Source organism: Anser brachyrhynchus (genome assembly GCF_964034855.1).
Source record: "Anser brachyrhynchus genome assembly, chromosome: 4".
Lineage (NCBI taxonomy): Eukaryota > Metazoa > Chordata > Aves > Anseriformes > Anatidae > Anser > Anser brachyrhynchus.
In genome coordinates this window covers 3,038,176-3,064,832 of record NC_137698.1, presented here as the reverse complement: position 1 = coordinate 3,064,832, position 26,657 = coordinate 3,038,176, and the positions used below count along the sequence as shown (strand labels likewise).

The 26,657-nt window shown below is 38.5% G+C and overlaps 1 protein-coding gene across 7 annotated transcripts; it reads left to right on the top strand.

Moving 5' to 3' along the window:
- The first annotated feature begins 25 nt into the window (after nucleotides 1-25).
- Nucleotides 26-26,444, top strand: LARP7 (La ribonucleoprotein 7, transcriptional regulator). 7 transcript variants are annotated; one of them, XM_080591239.1, is made up of 14 exons: nucleotides 332-578; nucleotides 691-768; nucleotides 3,114-3,322; nucleotides 4,789-4,889; nucleotides 5,005-5,088; nucleotides 7,885-8,049; nucleotides 8,669-8,777; nucleotides 10,149-10,520; nucleotides 10,995-11,130; nucleotides 13,622-13,779; nucleotides 14,611-14,729; nucleotides 17,636-17,795; nucleotides 20,229-20,320; nucleotides 25,975-26,444. In XM_080591239.1, exons 3-14 carry the CDS (start codon nucleotides 3,115-3,117, stop codon nucleotides 26,053-26,055), a joined length of 1,785 nt encoding a protein of 594 aa, XP_080447365.1. In that variant the 5' UTR covers nucleotides 332-578; nucleotides 691-768; nucleotide 3,114; the 3' UTR covers nucleotides 26,056-26,444. The 7 variants fall into 7 exon arrangements, with proteins under 7 accessions (XP_080447368.1, XP_080447366.1, XP_080447365.1 ...); XM_080591243.1 differs by lacking the exon at nucleotides 332-578 and adding an exon at nucleotides 2,207-2,357; XM_080591242.1 differs by lacking the exons at nucleotides 332-578; nucleotides 691-768 and adding an exon at nucleotides 26-210 and having other exon boundaries at nucleotides 3,089-3,322.
- The last annotated feature ends 213 nt before the right edge of the window (nucleotides 26,445-26,657 follow it).

Here is a 26,657-nt window from a genome sequence, read left to right as displayed (position 1 = left end):
CACGCCCCCTCCCCCGGCGCGGCCCCGCCCGCCGGGAGGAAATCACGTGCGCGCCCAGCCAGGCGCGGCCGCTCCCGCGCGGCGCATGCGCGAGGGGCTGCCCTCAGCGCCCGGGCAGGGAGGGCCGGCGGCGGTTGGTGGCGGCGGTGGCCGGAGGCGCGCGCGCGTCGCGGCCCGTTGCCCCCCGCGGTGACGTCGCGCGGCGGGCAGGTCAGTGGCGCGCGGCGGGGGGCAGCCGTTGGGCGGGGGGGCGGGGGCGCAGGCAGGGGGCGCTGCAGCTGCTGCTGCCGCCGCGCGCATGCGCAGGGCTCGCCGCGTGCCGGCCGTTGGGCTCCCGGGGGGCGGCCGTTGGCGGCCGTTGGCGGCCGTTGGGCACCCGGTGCTTGGTGGCTGGCCTTAAATCCCTCAGCCTTGCACTTCTTGCACTTTGCACACAAAGACACGGAGACTTTATTTCATTTGAGGCAAACGAAGCGGTGACAGGTGTTTTCTTAACAGACCGAAGTCTGGACCTTGGCTTTTGCTTTCGTCCGAGTTACGCGGTTTAGGGGAATAGTGCTTGCAGTCGTGAGGCTGGCAAAGCAACAAAAACGCAGACTGTCGTATGCCTTGGCATGGCAGCTTTCATTGCTGAGGTGGGAGCTGCGAGGTTAATTGCCAATGGAAAGAATACGAACAAAAAAAGCAAGTGCCGTGAGTTGCTGATATGCTGACCTACAAACAGTGTTTTCTCATATGCTGAATTTGATCTTCCGTGACCTCTCAGGTGTGAGTGTTTCACTACTGACTGTACGGCTGTGTACAGATTCTAATTATAGAGTCATAGCTGACATTTGCTCTGGCTCCAAGCTCTCTCCAAAGTCATTTTCTCAAAGTTTCATTCCTAGAGGAGTAGCACAGAGTGGGAATGGGGGTGGAGGAGGAACAAAACGAAACAAAAAACCAGAATACAGCTTGCAGCTGTTTATCTTTCCTTTAAGCTTGAACGGGAACCTTTCTTCTGGGAAAGAAGTCCAAAGGATGAGCGACTCAAACGAAACACTTCAGAAGGCTTCATAAAGTTTTTCTGTATATAAGCCATGCTGTATGTTGGTGCGGTCAGGTAATACTGTGCAAGTAAAGAAAGTATCCTGTAACTAAGCTTTACTTCTAGTGGTGTAGCTCACTATAGCCCTCAGCTAAGTGCTGTATTGTTGTGCAGAGAATTCCTGTAAAGATCATGCTGGAGGGCTTGAGAGTAGCTTGAACGCCTTCAGCTGGGAGTTTTACCTGGTTTATCTTTTCAAGGTAATTGTTGGTCTTTCATTACCTTGAGTGGTCAGCTCCCAGCAGTGAGAGAAACTGATCTCCGGCCGGCCGAGGCAGCCTGATTTGCACAATAATTTGAGGACCATTTCCATTTTCGTCATCCTGTTGCAGAGGTGGGCTTCCTCGCTGAGGGCTGCACTTGTACTTCCTTAGGTTTCATTGCCAGAGAGCTGGAAAGTCTTTCGTATGATGATTGCCATATTAATTACTTGAATTTTTGTGTTAATTTCCTTCTCAAAAGCGTGTTTTTGGCAGTGTTGCTTTATTTGGCTTGAATAAAAGTACTCTGGTGACCAACAATTTTCAAGGAGGAGTGAGTACCTACGGTGAACGGAAATATGAACAAAAAAAGATGAATTGATCCCTTTAAAAGTTTTGATATTTTCCAAAGTCAAGCTGTAAATTCAAGTTACTTCCCACTAGTCAGCGCCTATCTCTAGGGGCCTGAAGCTGCATTTCTGGCAGAACGTGACTTGCCATTAATGTCAGTGGCTGTTGGTGAAGGAGCCCTAACGAAGGAAAGGAAAGACACCGCTTTAATTGTAGCACAGCCTGAGTGACATCTGGACTGGAAGAAGGGTGGTAATTAATGGCCTCTAAAAAGCGACACTCTGATTTTAGATTTCTCACGCAAGAAATGTAGTAGGAATGTGTTAGAACATATTCAAAGGCAGGATTGGAAGATTTTTAATGATTTTTAATTACTGCTTTCTGTCAATTGCCGAGGCCCTGCAAGAAAACGGTTCAGATTTTTAATGTAACTTAGTAAGGGTTATTTAAAAAAAAGTCTCACTAAAGCTTCTGTGAATACCACCTCTATGAATATATCTTGACACGGTGTTTATTTGTAAGGATGAATATGTGCTTCTCATTTTGGTCTTACCATAATTATTTGCAGCGAGCTCTTCAGCATCTGTGTGTTAACGTAACCTGTTTGCAGCCACTGGCTTTATGAGATGCCTGCTGAGCGTTGTCCTTCTTGGCTAGCCTGTTCACAAGTCGTCTGTATAACCTAACTTTTTTTCCCGCTCTGCTTTCTGCATAAAAGGGTAACTTCTGAATTGTAGTGCTTTGTGGGATTTTTTATGCAGGCTTTCTAATGGTTTGTACTGGGACATCTGGGAAGTGGAGAAGATCAAATTATTTGTTTTTATTCAAATCTAAGAAAATGCATTTCTTGGGAGGAAAACTGACTGCTTTTAGGTGGATTTTGTAAACTCCCTTTAGCACAAGTAGCTTGCGTCTTTGGTAACCTGGAATTTGTCTGACTGAAGGACACTTTCTGACCTCTGCAAGTACTTCAAATAATTCGCTTAAATATGTTTGGAATAATAATAGCACTGCTTGTCTGATAAAGCGTGAAAGCAGTTGAAACTGTAAAAGACTTGACTATTGCGGAAAGTCAAAAATTGCCTTTAGAAATCTAATGAGGAGGGCAAACCGTTTGTGGGACGTTTTGGTTTAACACAATTGTACAAATTTTAAAAGAAAAGCCTGCAGTTTGGTACCGATCTGCCTGCAGTGAGTTGCTGTGGCTGAAGGGCAGTGCAGGGAGCCGTAAGACGTTTCAGCTTAGTCTGCACACAGTTATTGTGTGACCTAATGTTTCTCGTCTTCTCCATGCTTTGTATTTTTGTACACCACAACTAACGAATGGCAGAGCCTTACAGGGGGTGCACAAAGTTAGCCTCGTTAATGTATGATAAAACATTTCAAAATTACTGCATGAAAGGGGCAGTGTTTACTCCTTGCTGTAAGAATACTTTGGTTTTTCTCAAAGGTTGTATTTAACTTTCAACTGACAGAATGACAGGAATGGAGACTGAAGCTGCAAGAGACAAAGCCATGGAAGAGGAAAGCACTGAACAGAAGAAAGAGAGAGAGAAAAAGAAGAGGTCAAGGGTTAAACAGGTGCTTGCAGATATAGCAAAACAAGTGGATTTCTGGTTCGGCGATGTTAATCTCCACAAAGATAGATTTCTTCGGGAACAAATAGAAAAGTCCAGAGATGGATGTAAGTTTACATTGATTACATTTCAGTAAACAGATGGGTTTTAGCTTTCTTCCCTATATTGCTGGTGATGTTACCATTTATTAGGTGCATGTCTTCTCCTGGGGAAGACAGCAGTTGCACACTGGAAGTCAGCAGCAGGATTAGCAACTCAGGAGACAGAGCTTGGTACTACTTTGCAGAAACTGGATTTAGTGTTTATCTTTTCCTTTCCTTTACTACCAGCTCTAGAAGTAAATTAGAGGCATCTGCCACAGTAGCAGTGACTGTTCGGGACACCTGATTTTTCTTTTTTTTTTTTTTTTGTAGCTTTGTGTAACTACAAGAATAAGTAAACAAACAAGGGTAATTATTTTCTGTAGAGGTATGCTACTTGATTTGTGGGGTAGGTGAATGCAGAAATGAAAACGTCACATGGTTTTGCAGTTTGATGTAGATACCTTTTTTTTCTTTAATGCACAGGTTTGTTATGTGAGAAATTGTGCATTTGCATGTAGGGCCGTGACAGGTCTCTTTCCCATAGGCAATTTTTGGCATGGCTAATTTGACTGCAGAGTTGGAAATTGAGTTTGGTAGTGAAACTACTAGGCGCTTTCTGAAGGGTAAATTAATTTACACATTAGGTGCAGTGACTAGCATGCTTTTGCTTTAAGTGTAGTAAATGTGTGGTTAATACCATCTATAATTGTTCTAGTAAGTGTGTTACACAAGATGGATTACATCACATGCAGTATGTCTGTAAAAAGACATTATCTTTTTCCATAAAAATATATATTTATGTTTATATTTTGTAGGTTCCACAAGTGTCTTAAGAACTGTGTATTTATTTCAAGTGTAAATCATAAGCTCAGCTGCCTTATGTGATAAGTCTAGTCTTCTAACTGCTTGTTACAGTCTCCAATGGTATTGAACTTTAGGTCTGTTTCCCTGCACACCCATATTTTTTTTTGAAACTATTTTTACATTTTCTAGAGGTATTAGAGTTTGAGTGTCGTGAACTTTAACTAAGACTAATATTGCTTAATTTTCTGTCCAGGTTTTTGCAGCATGACTCATCACAACTGCAGTAAAAGCAGGGGCTCTTTCGCGTTGGGGATGTTGGGTTAAACACTTAATTAAGTACTTGAAGGAGAAGCACGTTTTCAATGTAAATTGTTTTTGTATTGTAAAACCACATTAGAAAGGGTTTTTCTTTCTTTCCAAAGACTATAATTATCAGTGGGGAGGTAAAAGAGAAGAACAAAATTCCTTTGATATGTTAGCACCTATATGTATATATGATTACTTGAAACTTTTGATGGTAAAAACTTTCTGTAAATCCTTGTCAGCATGCAGTGTGGTGAGTTACGACTCACGCATTCTTTTCACAAAAATACTAGCTGAGTCTTAATGTCTGACTGATCGGGACACACAACTAGTGCTTTCTAGATGGCATTGAGTTCATCACTTGCACTTTTTTTCCTCCTTAGATGTTGACATATCACTTCTTGTATCTTTCAACAAAATGAAAAAATTAACTACTGATGGAAAATTGATAGCTCGAGCAGTTAAAAGTTCATCTGTTGTAGAGGTGAGTGTCTCATGTTTCTACTCCTTTCTACTTGCTGCAGTTGGAGCACTAATGACAGTGGAATTGAAGTGGTCAGTATTCTTACAGAAAATACTTGTTTCTTGTTAACTTCTAGTTGGATTTAGAAGGAACTAGGATTAGAAGACGACAGCCACTGGGTGAGCAACCAAAGGATGTGGATAGTCGTACAGTCTATGTGGTAAGGTTGTACCTGTTGTATGTGCCTTGTGCGTGACAAAGCACTTTATTTCTAATTATAGAAACTCCTTTAAAATTATGTTCTTACTGCAAATTATTTTCGAGTGCAAAACCCAACATGTACGTTTGTTATGAGCTCTGATGATCTGATTGCATAGTATCACTTGCAGTATTAAGAATGACAAGTACAACAGAAAGCAGCCATGTGATTTTATCAGGCTTAGAAGGTGGGTTTTCGCTGCGAAGATGATGGATTTAGTACAGGAAACATCATATAAATTCTAATAGATTTTTTTTTCTTTTTTTTCCCTCTTCCAAAAAATGGGGAGAGGAGAGATATGTTATAGATGTACTGAACTTGTAATGAAGAGGCCCGAAGATTAGGGTTAATACAATGCAGTAAAATGTTTTGGTTTAGGTAGGTGAGCACTGGCAGTGACCATGGTAGGGAAAGAATAGGATTAGTATGGTATGCTGACTTCTTGTACCATCTTAAATGATTTAAAATGCTGAGCAAAGAGCTATTTTGTATCGTAGTGAGAAAAGGGTGCACTTTCATTATCTGTTACTGCTTTCACTGTGCTTTTTCTTGTTGATGCCACCAGGGGAGCGACACTGGTACCAAGAAAAATTCATGAAATATATTAATGTAGTCAAATTTTAGAATAACAACTTGTTATCAAACAACAGAAACTGAGTTTGGAAGATATTCAGGCATACCTCATACAGTAAAATGTGTTTATAAAATATGTTACTTCGGGTGCCTCTGTGCCGCTGTTTTTGTCCCACTAACATCTTTTTTTTTTTTTTTAATGGCAGAATGTGCCTAAATGAGCTAGTCTTATGTTTAGGGGGCTTTTTTTAAAAAAATACTCCTGATAGCACAATATCCTGTAGCTGTCTCGGTACTGAAATTATTCACTAACAAATGAAAATAGCTTGCAGTGCTAGAAAAACACTGCATCTCAACATATTGCAGATGTCAGAGTGGAATGACTTACCATATTGTTGAGCTGCTTAAATGGTAGCATGGAACGAGGTCTGATGGTTGAACTGTTGCTTATTTAAAAGTTCTATGCATTTTTTTAATGGCATTGAAGCCAGTATGGAATTCCCTTTGTCTCTAAAGAGATCTGTTTGTGGCTGATGTCAGCTTAGTTATATGCCTGTAGCAGTTAGCTGCTGAATCTTCCTGCAGTTGGTAATTTCAAGCAGGCACCAAGCTTTCTGTGATGAAGATGTGTAATAATCATGCCCAAAATGCCAGCCCATCCAGATAAATAGAAGCTGGATTACTCTGATCATTGAATTCTGTAACAAAAGCCCAGGAAAGGTTGTTAGTTGTTTTAAGCACAATATGCCAGTCGTGGTATTCTCCTAAGGTGATTGCAGAAACTGCTTAGAACTTCTCTAACAGTTTGCATTTGGAATATCTTTTCTGAAAATTATATAATCAATGAGCTATATTGCCTAACTACATAGTTAACAGGGTTTTTTAGTTTTAAATTTTTCTGTAAGACCAAAATATCCTCCTGTTACTACCGAAATGGGGGGGTGGGTGTAGATTTCTTGTTTGTTTCATTTTTTAAAGACCAGTGTGTGAGATACCTGCCCTTCATGGTGCAATGTCTCCCTTTCGTATGCAGCCAGAAGGGGGAGCAGTGCTTCTTTGAGGAGGACTAGTGGTTTCATTACTTTGTATTCAACAATTTTGTTTTAATTTAGAGGTGTTCATTAAATTTCTCTAAAGTAATCTTACGGCTTGTGACTTTTTTTATTTTTGACATATGTTAACAACTTGCTGTGGGATGAGCACAATACCAAAGTAATAGTATTTTTAAAGTTTCAAGTGACTGACTGGCCTTTCAACATTATACCAAAAACATAATGAAGTGTTTTTCTCAGGCAAACAGAGTTCATGCAAAAATAGTTTTCTGCTTGAATATAACATTTTCTTAAGGGGAAGAACTTTTAGTGCAGTAACTCGCCATGAAAAAAATGAAGTATTGCTGACTGTTTTTGTCTAGGCTTAAATTTGAGAGTGTTCAATTTTTAAATCATGTTCAGCAGGGTCTCTTTAGAAATTGACATGATGGGATTTGGATTTCTCTTTAATAGATGAAGGGAAATGGTTAGGAACTGAGCCATGATGTCTGCAAGCTGCTAAAATGTGTTGTTATGTTAAGGAATTTATAGGAAAAATAAGTAAGACAGTTTTGTTATCCAAGAAGCTGGCTAAAAGTTTTAACTTTCACAGCAACTGATGAACTAGGCCGTAAGTGGTAACCACTAAGCTTTAAAATGTCAGTTACCAGCATTAATCAGTTTGCATAGTGCCTCTTCTTGACCTACAAGAACTATTTCTGTGATATCTGGATTTCTAACAACTTTAAAAAATAAAAAAAATCCTTGTGGTCTACAGTGGTTAGTTTGAGACTATGCAGAGTTATGCTTAAGATTTAAAATTTACAAAGATACCTCATGTTGCAAAGATCCTGTTGCAGGTGAGGCCTTGGTATCTGTCACAGGAACGAGATAAACATGTAACTTCATGCAAATCATACTTGCTATAGTTAGGTGACAGATTAGAGATGCATTTTCAGATCATTGTCTTTACTACATGAGTACTATGACCTCTTGACAACAATACTTAGTGAAATAAAGCAAAGAATATTTCTCAATGTTGTTACATCAAACTTAAATTTGTTTTGAGAATTATGATTAGAAGATGTAGTAAGCCGTCTGATGCAATGGTAGTACAGTACTGAGAAAACAAGGTTTCTTTTTCTTTCTGTAGGAGCTGCTTCCCAAAAATGTTAATCACAGTTGGATTGAGAGGGTGTTTGGGAAGTGTGGCAATGTAGTTTACGTCAGTATACCAAGGTATAAATCTACTGGTGATCCAAAGGGATTTGCTTTTGTTGAATTTGAAACAAAAGAGCAAGCAGAGAAAGCTATTGAGGTAAGTAGCAGTGTCCCTGGTCTGGTAATGTTCTTCCTGTTTGTCAGTGGTATGGATGTACTCTTTACTAGTTCACTTACTGAGTCTTGAATACAGAAAATCCTAAAATATCATGATTAAAAAAGCAAAGCTAGCAGGAGTTATGTCTCTGTCTCCTGCCCTCAGAATATCAATCAATTCCACGAATCTTAGTGTGATTCTATTAATTGCTCGGAGAGCTATTTGAATCGGGGAAGGGGGACAATGACATCTAATTTGGTTGGGTACCATCAGCATCTTTTACGGAATTAGAAGTCTCTGTAACAGTAAAATGGCTTATTAAATTTCTTCAGGCAAGTATAGTTGTACCAAGTTTCCTGTCTTAAAATAAGTGATTTGAAAGTTTAAAAACATGTAAGTTCCATTATCATAACAGTAATGGAGACGCAGATATGTCACACTGATGATGCAAGCTCTGTACTTGTACATTCTAGTATTAAAAAAAAAAAAAAATTTAAATTAAAAATCTCCAGAGTCACAGAGGACTACATCTTTCTTGGATGAATATCACTCTGCTGGTTTTAACTTGGATGGGGATTCTTTTTAGTAATGAATTGTGGATTTTAATTTTATCTTTAAGTTTTTGAATAATCCACCAGAAGAAGCACCACGGAAACCTGGTATTTTCCCCAAAACAGTAAAAAATAAGCCGGTTCCTGCACTGAATACAAGTAACAGCAGTGTTGTAGGTAAGTGGTAAGTTAGTGGGATCAAGAAACAAACTGTTTTGTGCCTCACCTTTTGAAGGGAGAATCTGGAACGTACGCCTGTTACTATGCCTAATCTCAAATTTAACCTTATTGAAATAAAAATACATGTTACTGCTTGTTTTGTTGGCCAATGTAGGCTTAAAATGAAATTGTAAGCTTGAAATGTAGTAGTTTTTTTGCCTTCTTGTTTTACTGCTTGATAAGGAACTTACTTTATTTTTTCCTCTCTTGCCAGCTACCACCATTAATTATTATTATGCTGGCAGAACAGCTTTCAGACTGTACAATTAATCAGTATCGAAGCACGTAGGACTAGCAAAAGACAAGTTTGACAGATTGTTTTAGAAACGTTTAGTATGGAAAAGTAAGACACAGGCATAAAAGTAAGGTTATACTTAAATGTTGGTGCTGCTTAGGTGATCTTGTGGTTTTCTGACCTAAGAGCAAACATTGTGGTATTTTTCACTCTTCGCTGAAGCAATTTTCCTCTTCAGAACTCTTGTTATTTGGACAACCCTGGCAGAAAGAACTTTTTATGGCTAGATATAGATATATATATTACTTTTTATTACTAAAATTCCACTTTATGTGATCTGTAGTTGCTTGCCAAAACCTGCAGGATGTTACAAAGAAAAGAATCCTGAATTCACAGTTGAGCGTTATTTGCAGTGAGTAATAGCTGCTCTAATTTGTGAAGCTGTATCACACAATCATGTTGTAACTTGATTCATTGAAGCATTTTTCCTCATTTCTGATGGGATAATACAATTTCCTAGACTTAAGATAACTTCCTGTGTTTTTCTTAAGTGTAATGATGAGTCATCCTTTGTTACACTGGAAACTATTAGGGCTGTTAGGACTAAAAGTATCAAAGAAAAAAAAGCATGCTTTCTAAACCTCCTTAAGATGTTCTCTACTGTTTCATACTGTATCCTGCCTATGACAATTTTAGTACGCAGATAGTTATAGGTTCATAGGGCTGAGTATCTCCTTTTGTTGACAAAACACAAATTAGTGAAATCTGGAAGGAGGCATGTATTTTTTTTTTCAATGTTAATGTTTATGTATTTCTTCAGTTGCAAATAAGGGATGGCATTAACATGTAATTCACTGAAGAAACCTCTAGCCAAATTGTCTGTGTGACACAGGGGTCTTTTTACACTTGTGAGACTATCACAATTTCTTTTTTCTCTGCTTAAAATGGCCAGGAGGAACTGCTGGGACAACGTATTGCAAATTATTTGACATGCCAGATTATCATGACCAGTGATACAACTGTTTACTTGGTCAGTTAATCTCATCCAGTTTTTAGTGATTGCCAGTTTTAAATGCTGTATTTCTTTTATACAGAAGAGAAGAAAAAGAAGAAAAAAAAGAAATCCAAAATTAAGAAAGAGAGCAATACACAGGCAGCTGTAGAGACAAAGGAATCAAACATGAACACTACAACAGAACAAGCGCCCAAGTCAAAAAGACATAGGACTTCATCAGAGTGTTCAGAAATGGGGGGTACTGAGGTTCACAGGCAGCCCTCAAAGAGAGAGAAAAGGAAATGGGACAGAGCAGAAAGCACAGAGGTACCTGTGGAAAGCAGGCCAGGAAAGAGAAAAAGAAGTAGCTCTGGAGATGCTGAGACACCAATTGCAAAAGTCAAGAAGACTGTTCAGAAGGTTCAAGTTCATCCTATAAAACAAGAAGCAGAAGCTCCAAAAGATTCCAATGGTAAGTTTGCTGCACGCCTTTATAAGGTTTTTCATCGCTTACACCTGATGTGTGATCTGGGGAAAATTGGATAAATGTGGTAGCCTTAATTAAGCTAATGAGGAAAACAAGTGAGAAAAGAGGTTGGCAAAGCAAGAAGTGTAATACAAAAATGTTAGTGAATAGGAGACTAGTTTATTACTTGGATTAGACAGTTAAATTTAAACCTGGTAATGAATCATTCAAGGACAGAAGTATAGATTAAATAGTTGGCCTAGGCAAATGATGACAGTAAAAATAATCTAGATTAGAGAGGTCAGATAGTTTGTAAAGATTGTAAAGTAGACAGAAGTAGTACACTGACTGATTTTGTGAAATGCTTTTCTCATTGAAAATCAAGTCCAAAAGAAAAAAGTGCAGTTGCTGAGAATGAGCGACTGTTGGTTGCAGTCTGAACTTGATAATAATTTTTTCTACTGGGGATTTTTATTTCAGAAGTCCCTGCAGAAGATGACAAGGATGGTGATAAAAAAGACACATCCCTTTCAAAATCTAAAAGGAAACATAAGAAAAAACACAAAGAAAGACACAAGATGGGTGAAGAAGTCATTCCACTCAGAGTACTGTCAAAGTAGGTTATGACATGACAACAGCACATGGTTACTTAGTACTTTGGCTAATGGGGAGGGGGTGTGGGGGAGGAGTTAAGTAACCGCACTAGTGCCGTTTCATTTTGTTGAACATATTTCTAATTTCATACTATTAACTGAGGGTGTCTCTGCCTGCGTTTGATGTCATGGCATGTAAAAAAAGTGAACTTTGTTTAATGTGCAATGCTTTATTTGAAACCACTTTTTTCACAGAAAAATAGTAATTTTGTATATACTTTATTGAATGTTAACAGGTACAGGATACAACAACCTTTTAATGTATTTTTGTTTGTATGTCTGACAGTCCATCACCATTGCTAAAGTGCAATTCCAATTTTTTAACCACAGAGTTGCATATTAGCAACAGTATTAGCCTGTAGTTGAAAAGATACAAAGTTAAAAGTCTAAGGTTCACTCACTATTCATTTTCCCGAGGTTAATTATCTCAGTAGTTAGGTGAACAGGATTCAGGTTGGGCTTTAAGGAGTCACCACAACTAAAACATGGAAGCACTTACTTTTTCAAGCATCCAGCAAGTACCTCCATGTTAAAGTAGAGGGGGTCCTTGCCGTCTCGCCTGTACCAGGAGGCCATGTGAGATGCAAATACGTAATAAACAGGATACAAGAACACAATTAGTATTAACATTAATTAACCAACACGAACTCCCATCTCCACACAGAAGAAATCAAAGGGATGTTACATGCAGTCAGTTGATGATTTTTTTTCTTCAGACTTCCAGTAAGTTTCCTGTCAGTTTCAGTTTTCAGCTGACAAAAAGGATTCACCATCACTAAAACATGGAAGCACTTACTTTTAAGGAACAAAGCAAGTACATCCACATTTAAGTTGCGGGGATCCTTATGTGGAGAGACTATTTTTCGTTCTATAAAAGAGTAACTAGACAAATCCAGCGACAATAGAAGCAGTAAATTGTGCAACCACTATGGTGGATCTAAACTTCTTCCCTTAAAGGGGTTTTCTTCAAAGATGCTTCAGACATTAGGATCCACCACCACTGAAACATGGAAGCACTTACTTTTTTAGGCAGCAGGTACCTCCATGTTAAAGCGAGGGTAGTAGTCCTTTTAAATTTTTTTTCTGAACATACAGACCATACAAACTCTTATTCAGGGAAAAAAAAAAGTTCAAAAAAAACCTTAGTTTTCTCTTCTTCGGCAAGTCGGCAACTCGAGTGAAAAAGTCTTGACAAGAAAAAAGCATGGCATGGATGGCATTTCAGATTTGAGAACAGGATTCACCTCTACTAAAACATGGAAGCACTTACTTTTTTTAAATCACAGAAAGCACCTCCATGTTAAAGTAAAAGGGGTCCACACAAAAAAAAAAAAAAGCAAATATTATTCTTCTCTTCCACCAGGTTCCTGAGAATACTGCATCAAATACAGAGAAAAGAGTTTTAAAATTTAGCAAAGTATAGCAAAGCGGGGGGGAAAGTTTCAGAAGAGGTTGAGCATTTTAAATACTTGCCTGGCTCATTCGCCTGATCTCCTCTTCCTTCGAATCCAGCTAACAAGTACCTCCTTGAGCTTGTATTTATACCATACCTTGCTGTGGAATGGTGTTGCCTTTTTATCTCAGAGAATCATTACGTGGGTCTTTTGTTATTTTAATGTCTTTGCTCTGTTGAGAATGTATGATCCTGGGTGAGTCTGGATGCTTTTTTTTGAAGTATACAGTTGTCAATGTTAACAGCTAAAACCATTACCACAAGATATCCTCCTCTTTAAAAATCCTCTATCAGCTTGTTTGATAGTACAGATTAGGGTAACAATGAGTCGTTCTCACAGTGGCACTACAGGCATTGTGTTTCTATGGAGCAAAGCTCGAGCTGTTTGCAGAAACATCTCCATGTTAAATGTATGTAAATATATAAATTGCTTCCATGTGGTGGTATTTTTTAACCAAAGTGCATTTGAATAGTAAGGAATGTTCTTATCTCAGTAGGTTTTTGGTGAGTTTAACCAGTTGTTGATTTTCGATCAATGATTTTTCTAGAAAATAAATGACAAATTCCTAATATAGTAACACAGGAGAGGGTTCACTGAATGAATTCAGTGAATTCAGAGTTCACTGTCTGTGAATTAACTCTGAATTTAGCCTGAATTTCGTGCCAGTGCTCTCTGTAGTTCTAGCAGAATACAGTTTACCAAGCTGTTCTAAATGTTTTATGAATATCTATAACAACTTTGAGAGTCACTCTACGAATGAGAGGTTGATTTTTTTTAACAACTTGCTTGAAATATTAAAAGCTAAAGCAAAATTAAAACTGCAGATACTCGTAAGGCTGAAGATGAGTGGAGTGCAAGGACATTTCTAATAATTAAGAAGCATCTTCGCTGCTTGCTAGGTTCAGCTGAAGCTATTTGTAAATGGCTTGTTCTTAAGTTGTCAGTGAGTTTCTAAACATTATTTTCTTGTTGACAACTGACATGCTATTTCCATTTACAGGACTGAATGGATGGATTTGAAACAAGAATATTTGGCTCTTCAAAAAGCCAGTATGGCCTCCTTAAAGAAAACAATGTCTCAAATCAAACCTGAGCCTGTGGGAGAGATGGAAACGGATGGTTGTACGCAGAAAAAGCCTCAGTCAAAAAATGTCAAATGTAACCCTGTTTATGATGTTTTTGTTGTTGTTTTCTTTATGATTCTAGTACACAAATATGGGCACTGGTCCTCCAGAAACACTGAAAAATAGTTTTATTTTCTATAATACTGATGACTTTGAATGCCAAATGCTACTAAAACCAATCTTCCCTCATGTAGATTGGTTTAGGGCTGAATGATACATAAATGATTAAAAAATATTTCTGTAGCACTTAAACTTAGGATCTTTTTAGGTAATTGTAACTATAAAAGCCTTGGAGAAGTAAATCAAGAATTGGCTTCTTGATGATGTAACTCGGGCCTGATTTGCTTAGGCTTTGCCATCCCTTCGGATATTTACACAACTATTACTGAAAGGGCATTCAAAAATGGCTTCTATTTGGGTTTTGTCAGGTTTATAGTTAAAGTAATTTTATAATTATATGTTATTGGTTCAACTTGTATATTTTTCTGAAACAGAATTGAATTCTTTGGATCCGCTGCATTTCTGTTCACTAACTTTGATAGCAGACAAGCGTTGACATGTCACTTATTTGAAATCACTCTAGAATTCAGGATTCAAGTATTAACTGCAATTGAATAGAATATAAAATACCCTTTAAAGGAAGGACATGTGGTGCGTACAAATTTTTTGTGTTGGACATAGTGACTTTTCTGAACAGTCTGGATCCAAGATTTAATTTTTAAAAATTATCTGCAGTAGCAATATTTAATGCCCTTTGCTTCATTTCTTGTGTGCGTCAGATTGCTTATATACTTTCATGGCATCTTTAGTTTGTCAAACTGATAAATGTAAAATTTCTTTTTTCCCTTCTTTTCAAATTGATCAGCCACCAGTGAAGATTCTGCCCCTCCTGTCAAGGCTAACACAATGGGGCCCCAGTTTGTGAGTGGTGTAATTGTGAAGATCATTAGCACAGAGCCCCTGCCGGGCAGGAAGCAGATCAAGGTAATGCCTTTGTAACCTCAGGGTAGCTGTTAGCCTTTCCTCTTACAGTGCCCCCAAAATGTTTGAATATGGAATACCATTTAAACAAGTCTTACTGATTTTTTGTTGCTGTTATTTGGTCAGTAGCTGTGTACAGATTCTTCTCTAGTACCTGTTAATGGAAGATTTTACAACAGCAAAATGTAGCCTTTGGACTGCTTCAAGCAATGTCAAGTTTGAAAATAATGGCCAAAATAAATCGTGCTCTAGAGGATGAGAATTTGTCACCTCCACCTCCAGCCCTTGTTGCTCTGTCTTTGCATTTTCAGTGTGAAAAAAGTGGTTAGTTTTATATTGTTAAAAGTAAATCACTGCTAAGACAAGTCTTATATTTTAGAAAAGGAAGCGTGAAGTCCAAGTGGGTGCAGCATTTTCTATGCATGATTGTGCCAGTAATTTTGGTGTAATTCAAATTAAGGAATCTGTGGTAGTAAATTGGTTTGGTTTACTATTAACAGAAATTTAGGAGCAAGAAAATGCACTCTACATGAGAAAACAGTTGTCTTGTTTCAGTAAATAGTTCACGATTGCAAAAACTTAATTCAGTCAGAATGACAGCAGTACAGTTGGTCCAGTAATTCATACCCCCACCCACCCTATGGCAAGTGCTCTGTTTCCCTCAAGTAAAAAAAAGTTTTAAAGATAATTGCTATTATTTAGGATTTGACGTGAAAGTTATATATGTTAAATAGAGTATTTTATTTTAACGAAAATAGCAGTTTTAAGTTGTCCTTCTGAGATGGAAATATCAAAAGGTTTCCAAAGGAAATAACAGCAGAGTTTTTTTTTGGATTCTGATTTTTGCATGACTGTGACACAGGACCTTTTTCTGAAACTGCAATTTTGGATGAATAACAACTGCAAAGAATTTGAACAGCTTTTACCCTTCTTTAGAATAAATATGCAGACTGTTGAGGACAACAGTGGTTCTAAACCCAAATTCTGAGGTGACTTATCAAACTACCTGTATTTTTAACTGAATATTTCGTTTGAAGTCACTGGCCGCTCCCAAGTGCGTGAAGTTTAGTGTGTGCATAAACCTAAGCAAGATGAGAAACAGTTGTCTTTGGCTGAAAACAAATTGATACGTACAGTTTCAGCTTCATCAGTCTTGTCTGCCGTGGTGTTCAAAGGCAGTCAGTGTCTGAGTTCTGGAGGCACTGAGAGAACGTGGTGGTTGTCACTGGGATGTTTGAAGGACGGCTCAGTTTGACTGCAGTATCTATCTTCCTGTGTGGTGTCTGTTTTGCAGCATAACATATTGCGATCAGGGGGAAAGTTTACTGTTCTCACAGTAGCTGAAAACAAACTTCAAGTCTCATATTTGCAGATAATATAAATCAAGTTTCTCTTTTGATTTAGTTTAAGGGAAGCGTTTCAAGGAAAACTGGTCATTTATGAAAGTAAAGGGGGGACAAAATAAGACTGGGGTGGCCTTTGCTGTTATTAATCATTATGTTTTGGTTTCTAAAACAAGAATGATAGGCAAAATATTTTGTGGGAGGTTACCCAACAAATTAGGCAAGGTTTTTAGTCACAAACATAATTGCAGAATACAACTGTAGTTGGAAAAAGCAACAAATCCTTTCCAACGCACCAACTCTTTTTTGCATTGTCTGTGGAAGCTACAAATTGTACTTGATGCTTCTGGGACTTTTCCTGGCCATACTAGTTGCTTTTATCAAATGTTTAACTCTTCAATAAAAACATGTTTGCCTCTCTTCCTGGGCCAGTGCTGCCACCGAGCAATGCATCTAGGTCTTTTCTTCATAAACTTCCAGAGTCGATCTGTATTTCTTGTACGGCAGGCATACGTTACTTCACACATACAGGAAGGGTCTTCTCAGAGTCGTTGTAGTTCTATTTGATGGTTTTGCTTCACTGCTTCCATATTTTGCTGTTAAGGCGTTTCTCAGAGATCCCAACACTTGCCAATTACAGTGAATCATGTATCTCTTTGTAACTTTCTGTTTACGTATGACTTAGGGATATCAGAATTAAGAGTTAAAAATAGTTTTGGTTGGTTCTCAAATGATCTCAACAATATTGGCACTTAATTTTGTTTTATTTTAAGGTTGTGCTTGGTAGTAGAGGGTTAAAAGTGTGTAATTCCTGAATAGGAGCATCTTGAGCTGCCTGCTGTGAACAAAATTGACTAGGAATGTGTGGTCTTAGTTAATTTCCCTAACAGCAGGTATTACAAGTGAAGTACTTCATCTGAAAGAGCACGTGTGTCTCTTCCTCCTTCAGCTGATAGTGAAAATTTCCAGGCAGAGGTCACTTCATAAAGATAGGAAGGGCTGATTTACTATACTAATTTCCCAGTTTCTCTGCCGTGAATGAGCTTGCCTGTATAGATTTCATGCACAGAGAGAAGCTGGATGTTTTTCTGTTGGAATGTCAAAGATAGTTGTGTACTGTAACACTGACAGATTCTTTCAAGGAAAAGTCTGTACAGATACAGTATTGAAATAAATGGATAACTTCTCGTGTGCCATTAGTCAAAACTATTCTTATTCCCCCAAAAATTGCAGGAATTACTGGTTTAAATTGTTGTTGAGAGCAGGATGAGATATTAATAAATACATTAAAGTTGTGGGCTCATACTTTTGAATCAATATATTTTCATAAGAAGGATATATCTGACTTCTGAATTATTTAATGAGTAATGTAATGTAATTACAAAAAAAAATAATGTAATTACAAAATAAAAGAGAAATGTAATTTTCATTACATTAAAAAATTGGTTATTTCCTTCTACTCCATGACCTTTTAGAAAATATTAGTGATGTCCTACAGATTGGTCAAAGTACTCTTCTGTTCTTAAATCTGCTTCACAGTCTGTGTTCTCTCTCATGCTTTGACAGGATGCTTTGGCGCTGCTAGCTGATGTCGCCTATGTAGACATGCTGGAGGGAGACACCGAGTGTCACGTCCGGTTTAATACTCCTGAGGACGCACAGACTGTCATGAAATCACACAAAGAAATACAGATAAAAAACAACTGGAAATATGAAGTTCTCACTGGTAAGATTTTTTTAGTTGTAGTACAGGAGACATTTTTAAAGTATTTTTGCAATTTTAGTGACTGCGACTTTAAGAAGCCTTAAGTTACATCCTTTATGTGAAAAGAGTTGTATTGGGTAGTGTTACATGGTACCTTTATGGATATATTTAATTATCTTTGTAGCCATGGAAAGGACTGCTTTTTTCTTTATACAGAACATTTCTTTCCAATGAATCTTCTTGATTTGTGACTGCAGTGGAATTGATAAAATGATAAATGTTTTTAAGACACTGTTTAGAGCAAAATTGCTTGCCTTTATTAACTTAATTCTGTTCTTTTGAGCTTGATTCTCTCTCCACTTCTAGAGGTGTGGGCTATAGAACTTAAGGCACATTTCAGCTTTAGGACTTTAACATTCTGATGACTCAAAAGAATTTTAAATGAAGAGTAACATGAAAATACCAAACTTGTGCTGTGTGAAATAATGGGACAGGAATCTCAGAGCACTGATATGATGAAAGGGGCTTTAGCACCTGCCTTCTAATTTATCTTTCTTTTTTTCAGGAAATTGAATAATGTATGCCAGAGTAATGCTTTTTTAATTATATTTATGCTAAAATTTTTACTGGAACATTGTCCTAAAGTTTATAGCTTTTTTTTCGTACTTCTAGAATTACTCTGCCATTCTAAATTCTTATTTTGCATTAGATTGAAATCATTTTCAATGTGTAGAGAAACATCTTCACTGAAGGGAAGGGTAAGAGAAGGAGTGGGGAGTTGGGGGGTTTCTCAAATTTGATTATATATATAGGAACATAGTATATATTCCAATTTTAGACACGCAAAAAAAAATCTGGATGAGATTCTCTTGTCCATGTATTTAAATGTTACTACACGCCTGCACAGAGTCTCACACAGGGCCAAGTTCCATGCATGCATGAACGTAAACCTACGTAAATGACAATTAAGAATTACAGAAGAAATAACTGCAATGAAAGCATTAGTCTTCATGATACTATCAAAGTTAATTAAAGTTTTAGGCTTACTGAATGCCACTAATGTCATTCTGAGTTAGATTTGTCCTCCAGAGTTTTCTGTGTTCCAGATACCCAGAAAACTTGAAATATGGCATTTTACAGCTGTGTGCTCTGTATTTGTCTTTTTTTCCATCCTTACATAAAAGAGCACAGTAGCAGATTGGGAGTAGGTAAGTACTACATTGTAGGATTGTTCCATTCAGAGTTTTCAGAATTTTTTCAAACTAGTTCATTGAAATGAGAATGGAAAGGCTTTTGAGGAATGCAGAAGTCACTCACAGTGAGGATTTCAGCATTTCTAGGTGGTGTAAAGGTGAATATGGTGATTAACGATCAGGAAAGAATCTTTAATGCTCCCTACCACAGGAGACAGAAGCTCTCCTAGTAATATTTTACTTTCTAGAATTCGACTTTGATTAAGCACCTCTAGTTTTTCACCTGACAAAATATTAAACATATATGTTAATGTAAATATATGTAAAATTGCTTCTCAGAATTATTACTTCTATAACTTCTGCTGGAATCTTCCAAGATGACTTGGAGACTTACCTGTAACTGAAAATTTCCTATGAGACCATAGATTACACCACTAAATTCCTACTGTGATAGTTACAGTTTGGACCAGGGGAAACAGTGGCAAACTGCTTCTTTTACTGCAGGACAGCCACTGACGAAAACTGCAAAATTATTTTCACTCATGTTCTCATTCCTAAATTAACCACGAAGTCCACAGTTTGCTTCTTACAGTGGTTCTGATGAAACAAAATAATCTGTCATTTTTACAGTAATTTTTTTTAGATGGTCAGTTCAGTTGTTCCAAACTAGTCAGAGATTAAATCTATCAGTGAATTATAGGGCTGCTGAATGCCGTGGTGAAATATAAAAGTTAAAACTGAGTTCCTCACTGTGAATTGTGTGTATAGAGTCCCGTTTGCTTATTTCTTCGGCTCTTTTTGTTAAGCTTGTAAAAATACTTGCTTGGGGATACTTAGCTACCTTGGCATTCAGGTCCTAAAGCTAATAAAGTGCATGTACCTTGGTTCAAGTCCTGTCCAGTCCGTACAGAACACAGCCTGTAGTGTCAGCTTTAAGTTTCTTTAGACAGTTTTTCTTTGCTTTGTTCACTGAACACTGTGGGTCAGGCGTCACAATGCTGGATGATTTCTCGAGGACTATGAAACTGAAGACCAATGGCGAAAAAATATTTGAAGCTTACATTGTTACTTAGCAATCTGTTTCAAAACCATCTTTGAGATAAGCAGAAAAAGTACTTGAAAGGATGGGGTTTGGCCTGACAAGTACTGTCATGTGTTTGCCTGAGTTAGAAAAGGTTCTTTGGATGCAGTGTTTCATCTGTGATGCCACTTGTATTGAACAGCTGTATTCACCTTCTATGATGTTAACTTGATTTTCCAGGTGATAATGAACAACGTTACTGGCAGAAGATTTTAGTGGACAGACAAGCTAAGCTTAACCAGCCTCGAGAAAAGAAGCGGGGTACTGAGAAGGTAACTTACAAGTTTGTTTGGTTTTGCCTCCCTACACAGCCATGCTTGGAAAACAACTACTTTTTCTGAAATATGTTGATGTTTGGCTTTGTATTTAGTCCAGGAAGATCACTTCCTACTCACTTTGCAGCTGGGTTTTACAGCCACAGAACAGAATTTGGCTGTCCTAGGCCAGCTGCCAAATGCAAGGTTTGTCTTTATGGAGACAAGTAGTGAAAGTTAAGACCACGACTAAAGAAATGAAGTTAATTTGCAGGTTGGATTTCTTTTAAGAACTCTTCTGGATGAGCTCATTATAAAGCAAAGTACTCTTCTATTTGCTCTAGGTTAATTGTCTAGTGCAATAAGGGCATGTTTTTCTTTAGAGCGGATTTTTCTTCTCCCAGCAATTCACATGGTGTTGTTTAATGTACGGTTGTGCACTATGGTGGTGTGTTCCTAGTGCAGTCCTGGGTCTATGCAAGCAACAGCACGTCTTGTACGTCCCAATCCAGACAGATCCAAGTGCTGCTACCAGCGTCCATAGCCAAGCAGCTTCCAACCAAGACTCTGCCACATCTAATGAGCTTGGAGCGCACCTAAGGAGCTCGAGTCCGGTTGCTCTTGCAGTGCCAAACTGCTGCTCTTCCTGTCTGTTGCAGTGCAGCATGATTTTACTCAGTGTTCATCTGAAACTTTCTTCCAACCTTGGCCTTGGTGTGTCTGTCAGGCCACACTGTTGAGGGAGTGTTGCGATGAACTTGTAGGCAGCAGCCTCCGCTCCTGCCCCCAGAAGATGTTTCCAGACGTGAAGGATTCTTGATTAAGAGGCTGTGACCTTTCACCCAACAGAGAGGAGCCAAACAGTATTTCACAAATGTTTTATTGCTAGGTTTGCTTGACACGTGCATTGCAGATAAGGTTTCCGAGTTGGCTTTAACCTAAATCTTTATCCTGTTGCTTGCAAAACTTAAAAGTCATCTGACCTTAGTTATTTTTCAAGGACTTTTAAACGTGTAGACAACTTCTGTTTCCTAGATGCTCCAATCATGCACACAGTACCAAGTCTCCTAGTCATTCCTTTTAATTGACAAGAAATACTGCATTTACCTATTTAAGATATATATATATATATATATATATATACACACACACACACACCCAGGTCAAAAACTTAAAAACGGGCATATTTTCCATGTATTGTCTTGGTTGTCTAAATGTTTTTGGAGATCTCATAGATACATGAATCTAGTCCTTTTAAAAACAGCTGTGCATAAAGAATTTCCCAAAATTAGTGGTGTAATTTTCTAAAAGCATTATGATGCCTTTGGATCTTAGCCATTATTCCTTAATATAAGCAGTAGCAAACTTTATGAATGTGAAAAATATAAAGCTTTAGAGCCTTTAACTGAGTGCTGCCATTTTTAGATTTTTTTTTTTAAATCAACTCTGTAATTATTTTAAGGCAAAGATATTTTGTCAGTGGCTCCTTTGACTTTAATTCAGACTGTAGGTGCCCTGCTCTTAAGTTTCTGGTTCTTCATCTTTTGAAGATTGGTATTTGTTGACCAAACTAGTGTAAAGTGGCCAGTAATGTGCCTCATCCAGGCTTGCAAATATAAACTGTCTCGGCTCTGCCTAACAATAGCGGCAGCAAGGATGCAAACTCCTGCTCCTCCCCCTTACCCATCACCTTACAATACTGGGAGGTGTTAACTTCAAAGCTTAGCAAGTGCTATTTAAATGCTAAGTCTGTTAAGCAAGACATCAGGAAAAGAATGCCTAGCTGTAGTCAAGAGCTCTTAACCCTTCCTTTACTTTTTGACAGCCTCTGTTCCAGAAATAGACCAATATCAAGAAAAACATGGTATTTCTTTATTCATTAATAGTAATTTTAATCTTTTATGTTGAACATTTTTCAAAGCACTTCCAAGTTCGCTCCTTTGAAGGTCACAATAAAAGGAAGAAAAAATTACATACATAGAGCTGAGTATGCCATTAGCATATCTACCTTATGAAAATATGTTCTTCTAAATCCCTTACAAGATCTTTTTGAAGAGGAGCGCTTTCCTATTATATACTAGGATCGGAGATAACACCTTACAGATAACTATTTCAATTAGTGTTTAAATGTAAGCGGAAAAAAATGTTCATGTAAGTCATATTGCTGCAATGATGTCAGTGCTAATATTTATTGTAATAATGTCATATAAACTGCATCATATTACAAGCAGTACATTATAACACACCGATTTGAGAGATGCTTTGACTGTAAGTTTAGGCAGTTAAGATTCTTCTATGGGTGTTAAAATATGGAGGCTTGCTTAGTTTTCTTGCAGTGGGTCTTATGGCATGCCCTGCTAGTTTGTGGTTGATACTTAGCCACCCTTTGGGGGCTTGCTGGAGGGGGTTAAAAGGTATTCATTGTCAGTCTGTAGTGTGACAAAAACTTCTTTTGCAACTTTTCTTTGCCCCAGGCCTGTTTGTTCATTGTGATCTCTGTCCTTTCCTCTCCTGGCCCTTGCAAATCCATATTCTCTTTAGCTAGTTGTTCAACTACGTGATAAGCAACTTGAAGTGATAAAAGTCTAAAAATCAGGACTTCGGGACTGCTTCTTTAGGGCAGTACCAGATCTAAAGCAATTAATCAGTCTACAGGCTTAAACTCCGTGGATTGAAAAGCTGTCTGTACACAAAGCAAAGGGCTGAGGGCCTGAACGCCTTCAGCTGGGCTCCTTCTCTTCTGGGGAAGGTGCTGCTGAACGTAGTTCACACTTGGTATGCCCCTTTCCACAAAAGGAAGAGAGGAAGTTTCAGAGGGCGGGAGTGATGGTAGAAGTGAAAGGCACTTAGGGAGGAAGTGAGAATTGGGTGTTTGTGAAGGGAGGAATAATTTGCAGAATAAATGGCAAAGGGGGATAGTGGGAATGCCTGGGCACAGCCCACACCGTTCTCTTCTGATTATGCCTTGGGCCTGGGGGCTGTGTCTTTGCAAGATTGGCTGGTTCCCTGCCTGTGCACTGGCACTGGAGGTTTGGAGAACAGGACAGAACAGAGGTCCCACGCCAGAGCACGCATAAGTCCTGTTCCCTGTCATATTGCTTTAGTTGAAGTCTGTGGAAGAGCTGGATTGCTGTTTGGGATATGAATAGTGGTCCCAGGGAGGTGGGAACCATCAGAAATAGGTGCTGACCCTGGACTGAGTAGCTGAAAATGGGAATCATTGAGGCCCTTTTGCAGCACCTCCTTCTCTGAAGTACTGGTATAAGAACACCCACTGCTGTGAACTGGGTGGTTCGTATCTTTAGGCTTATGTTTTAGTGCTTGTGATTGTGCATGCCACATGTTGAATTAGTAAGCCGCTCTACTCCTCGTTTCTCTTTAGAACTTACTTCTCCGAATCCATTCTTTGGTTACCAGAGAATGAAAGTAGCTTTTATTTAAACATTAAATCAGTTTTATTTCTGGAGAGTGATGGAGAAAGGAGAAGTCATCAGCCAGAACTTGAGGTATTAATGCTGTTGAGAATATGTTGGGGATTGTAATCAAGTTAAATGCTGTGGAGGTGAAGGAGGAGCATGTCTAACTGTAGCAGTGTAATTATATCTCGCAGCACAGCAAACAGTGTAAAACCATGCAACATCAGTTTAAAGTGTAATACCTGACTGCTGCAATCAGTGCGGCAGCGTGCCACGTACTGCCATGCTGTGTACAAGATGCAGTGTCTGCAGGATATAACCGTGACTGCGGTCATGTAGATAAAACAATTTGATTTATGTTTGTAACTCTTCAAATCTGGGAAACTCTTTAATGGTCTGCCTTGCGAGCAAACCCCCCTTGACCTCAGAACCAGCTAATATGTTCTGGTAGTCTACATCAGATAAGTTAATGTGGATTTATGCCGGGGCGTTATTGATGTGTCTAGGTTCACAGGAGTCCCCAGCTTTCTCGCCTCTTACCCAGACAAGGAAGCCTGTCTTGTCCCTTACGTGTTTTTTTTTTTTTTCATCTTGTTCATGTAACAATTTAAAGAGCTTAGGGAATCACAATTGGGCATCCCAGCAACAAAGCTTGTGTCTTTGCTTTTGGGTATTACGACTTTGGTACAGTACCGTAGGTAAATCAGTGAATTCTAGTATGAGCGCTTGAAAAACAAGCGTGCTTTTAAAGACGGTCTCTGCATTTTGTTTCCAGCCTAAAGACAACAGTACACAAGCTGAAAATTAGCAAGTTAGTTATGTTCCACAAAAGCATTTCTGATACTTTGTTAGGAACCTAACACCTAAACCTTTCTCATTTGCCAAGAAATGGCATGTATTTTCTTTTGCAGCACTAGTGGCCGCATATGTGTACTCTGAAGATAATGCACGAAAGAGAAACAAACCAAAGATAAATTGGTCAGATTTGCTATCAAATTATGGTGTTATTTTGAAAAAGTTTTTCTTCCCAGTCACTTCATGCTTTTGCAAAGAAGCAGGAGAACTGTTTTACCTGCAGTCAGTAACATGTGAGGGAGTTACTAGTGAGTTTGTTTCCGTAAAATGTCAATATCCTAAAAGATCCCAGATTGCTCACTATCACTGTACTAAACTCCGGGTTTAGCTGTGGTGAAGTCGAGGTTTGGATCATCGAGGTATCTGTGGGGTTGGGAAAAATGCCCTATCCCGGGGAGAGCACGTGTTGCGAGGAGAGCGTGTGTTGTGAGAGTCCTCCGGACTGATGTGGACCATCACTTAGTGTGCAGAAGGCGCCCATGCCATCAATCTTCTGCAAAGCAAGCAAGCAAGGCCGCCTGAGCAGAAAGGAGTTTGAATTACTGCCACAAGTGAAAGTTTCTCTGATCAAAGCTACAAGTTGCAGTCGCTTGTGACGTTACCACAGTGAGATGAAGATGAGACAGGCAGTTACAGCAGTGCAACAGTTCAGCACTTACAGCTTCAGGCCATGTGGAAAAAGCAGTGATCCCAGGTACCCTAGTAATTTAGTAAATGTACCTGAAATGCAGCCAAAAACTAACGTCCCTGGTCGGACAGGGATTGGAGTTAGGGATTCCTAGCACCAACGTTCTTCCCAACTATATCACAATTTCTTAAGATCAATTCTCAGCAGTCTTGTGATATGTACTGTGCTGTTTGCCCAGCGTGAAGGGTGCTCCCCCATCTGGATTTCAGTGTTCTTACCTTTGCCTAACTGACTTTAGAAAACGATACAACAGTCCTAAGGCATTTTTAATGGTGTGACCTTGGTGGTGTGTTGTTGGTTTTTTTTGCATCATCAGTGATAGCATGAATCCAATATAAGGGTAGGTTTTTTTTGAACTTGGTCTTTAAGACTGCATTTGGGGATTTCTGAATTCATAATTTGATTCTCTTCAACCATGTTGGAAGGAAGAGGGACTGGGATAAAATATGCTGCACTTTCTGGAAACTGAAGGGATGCTCTGCTATTTTATTTTTGGTGGTTCTGAGGCCCTTCTGAAATAAGTTAAATCAGGGCTGCTTTCACTATTTTTTTTGTTGGTTGTAAAGGTTAGCTGATCTGTTCAAAGAATATCTTTTTCTTACAAAATTTGGTAAATCATGGAATAATGCAATTGTGATTATGAGACAAAAATAATATCAATGCTACAATTTTCTTCTAATCTTTTTGTCAATGTTTTTCATGCTTGTTTGCAGCTGATTGCCAAAGCCGAAAGAATGAGACTTGAAAAGACTCAACAGACAAGTAAGCATATTCGCTTCTCTGAAGATAACTAACCAAGACTGACTGTAATCTTGAAAGTCAACCAGGGGTTTTAAAAATAAAAAGCAAAAAGCCTATCACTGCTAACAGTAACTAAACAGTTTTTAAGAAGGCATGAAAAGCCGGTCCATTCGATTCACAATTCTGCAGACTGCAAGTACGGACATTATTCTGAATCCCGTTTTTAAATAGGCTGAATGTGTACTGCTTCTGAGCCTTTAGGTAAAGCTTTCTGGAAGAAGAATTGTGTTAAGAGATCTTGCTCTAGTTCACTTCTGATTTTTTTGTATGTTGGAATTTTATACACTAGGTTATGAAATAAAATGCTTGAGAAATTTTCAGTTGTGCATCTCTAATTCACTGTTTCATGACACTATAAATAATAAAAGTGGTTATTGGTAAATAATCCTCTCTAGGCCTCTGTTTAGTCCATCAGACTGAGCAATACAGTAGAATGAGTGTATGATCTTCTGTGGATTTTAAAGTGACTGGGACTGTCTGAAAATCTGTCATTGAGAAGCCTGAAACAATTTATATTAACATGCGCGCCAATCTGAATTTAGACTTTGAGAGTCGTCTTGACAAGTTTTCTTATCTGCCTCCCTCAAAACTACAA

Coding starts and splice junctions, on each gene's coding strand:
- LARP7 (XM_080591242.1), top strand. CDS start 3,115: ATGACAGGAATGGAGACTGAAGCTGCAAGAGACAAAGCCATGGAAGAG. Junction 8,050..8,668: donor AAGCAGAGAAAGCTATTGAG/GTAAGTAGCAGT, acceptor TTTATCTTTAAG/TTTTTGAATAATCCACCAGA. Junction 8,778..10,148: donor AAGTAACAGCAGTGTTGTAG/GTAAGTGGTAAG, acceptor TCTTTTATACAG/AAGAGAAGAAAAAGAAGAAA.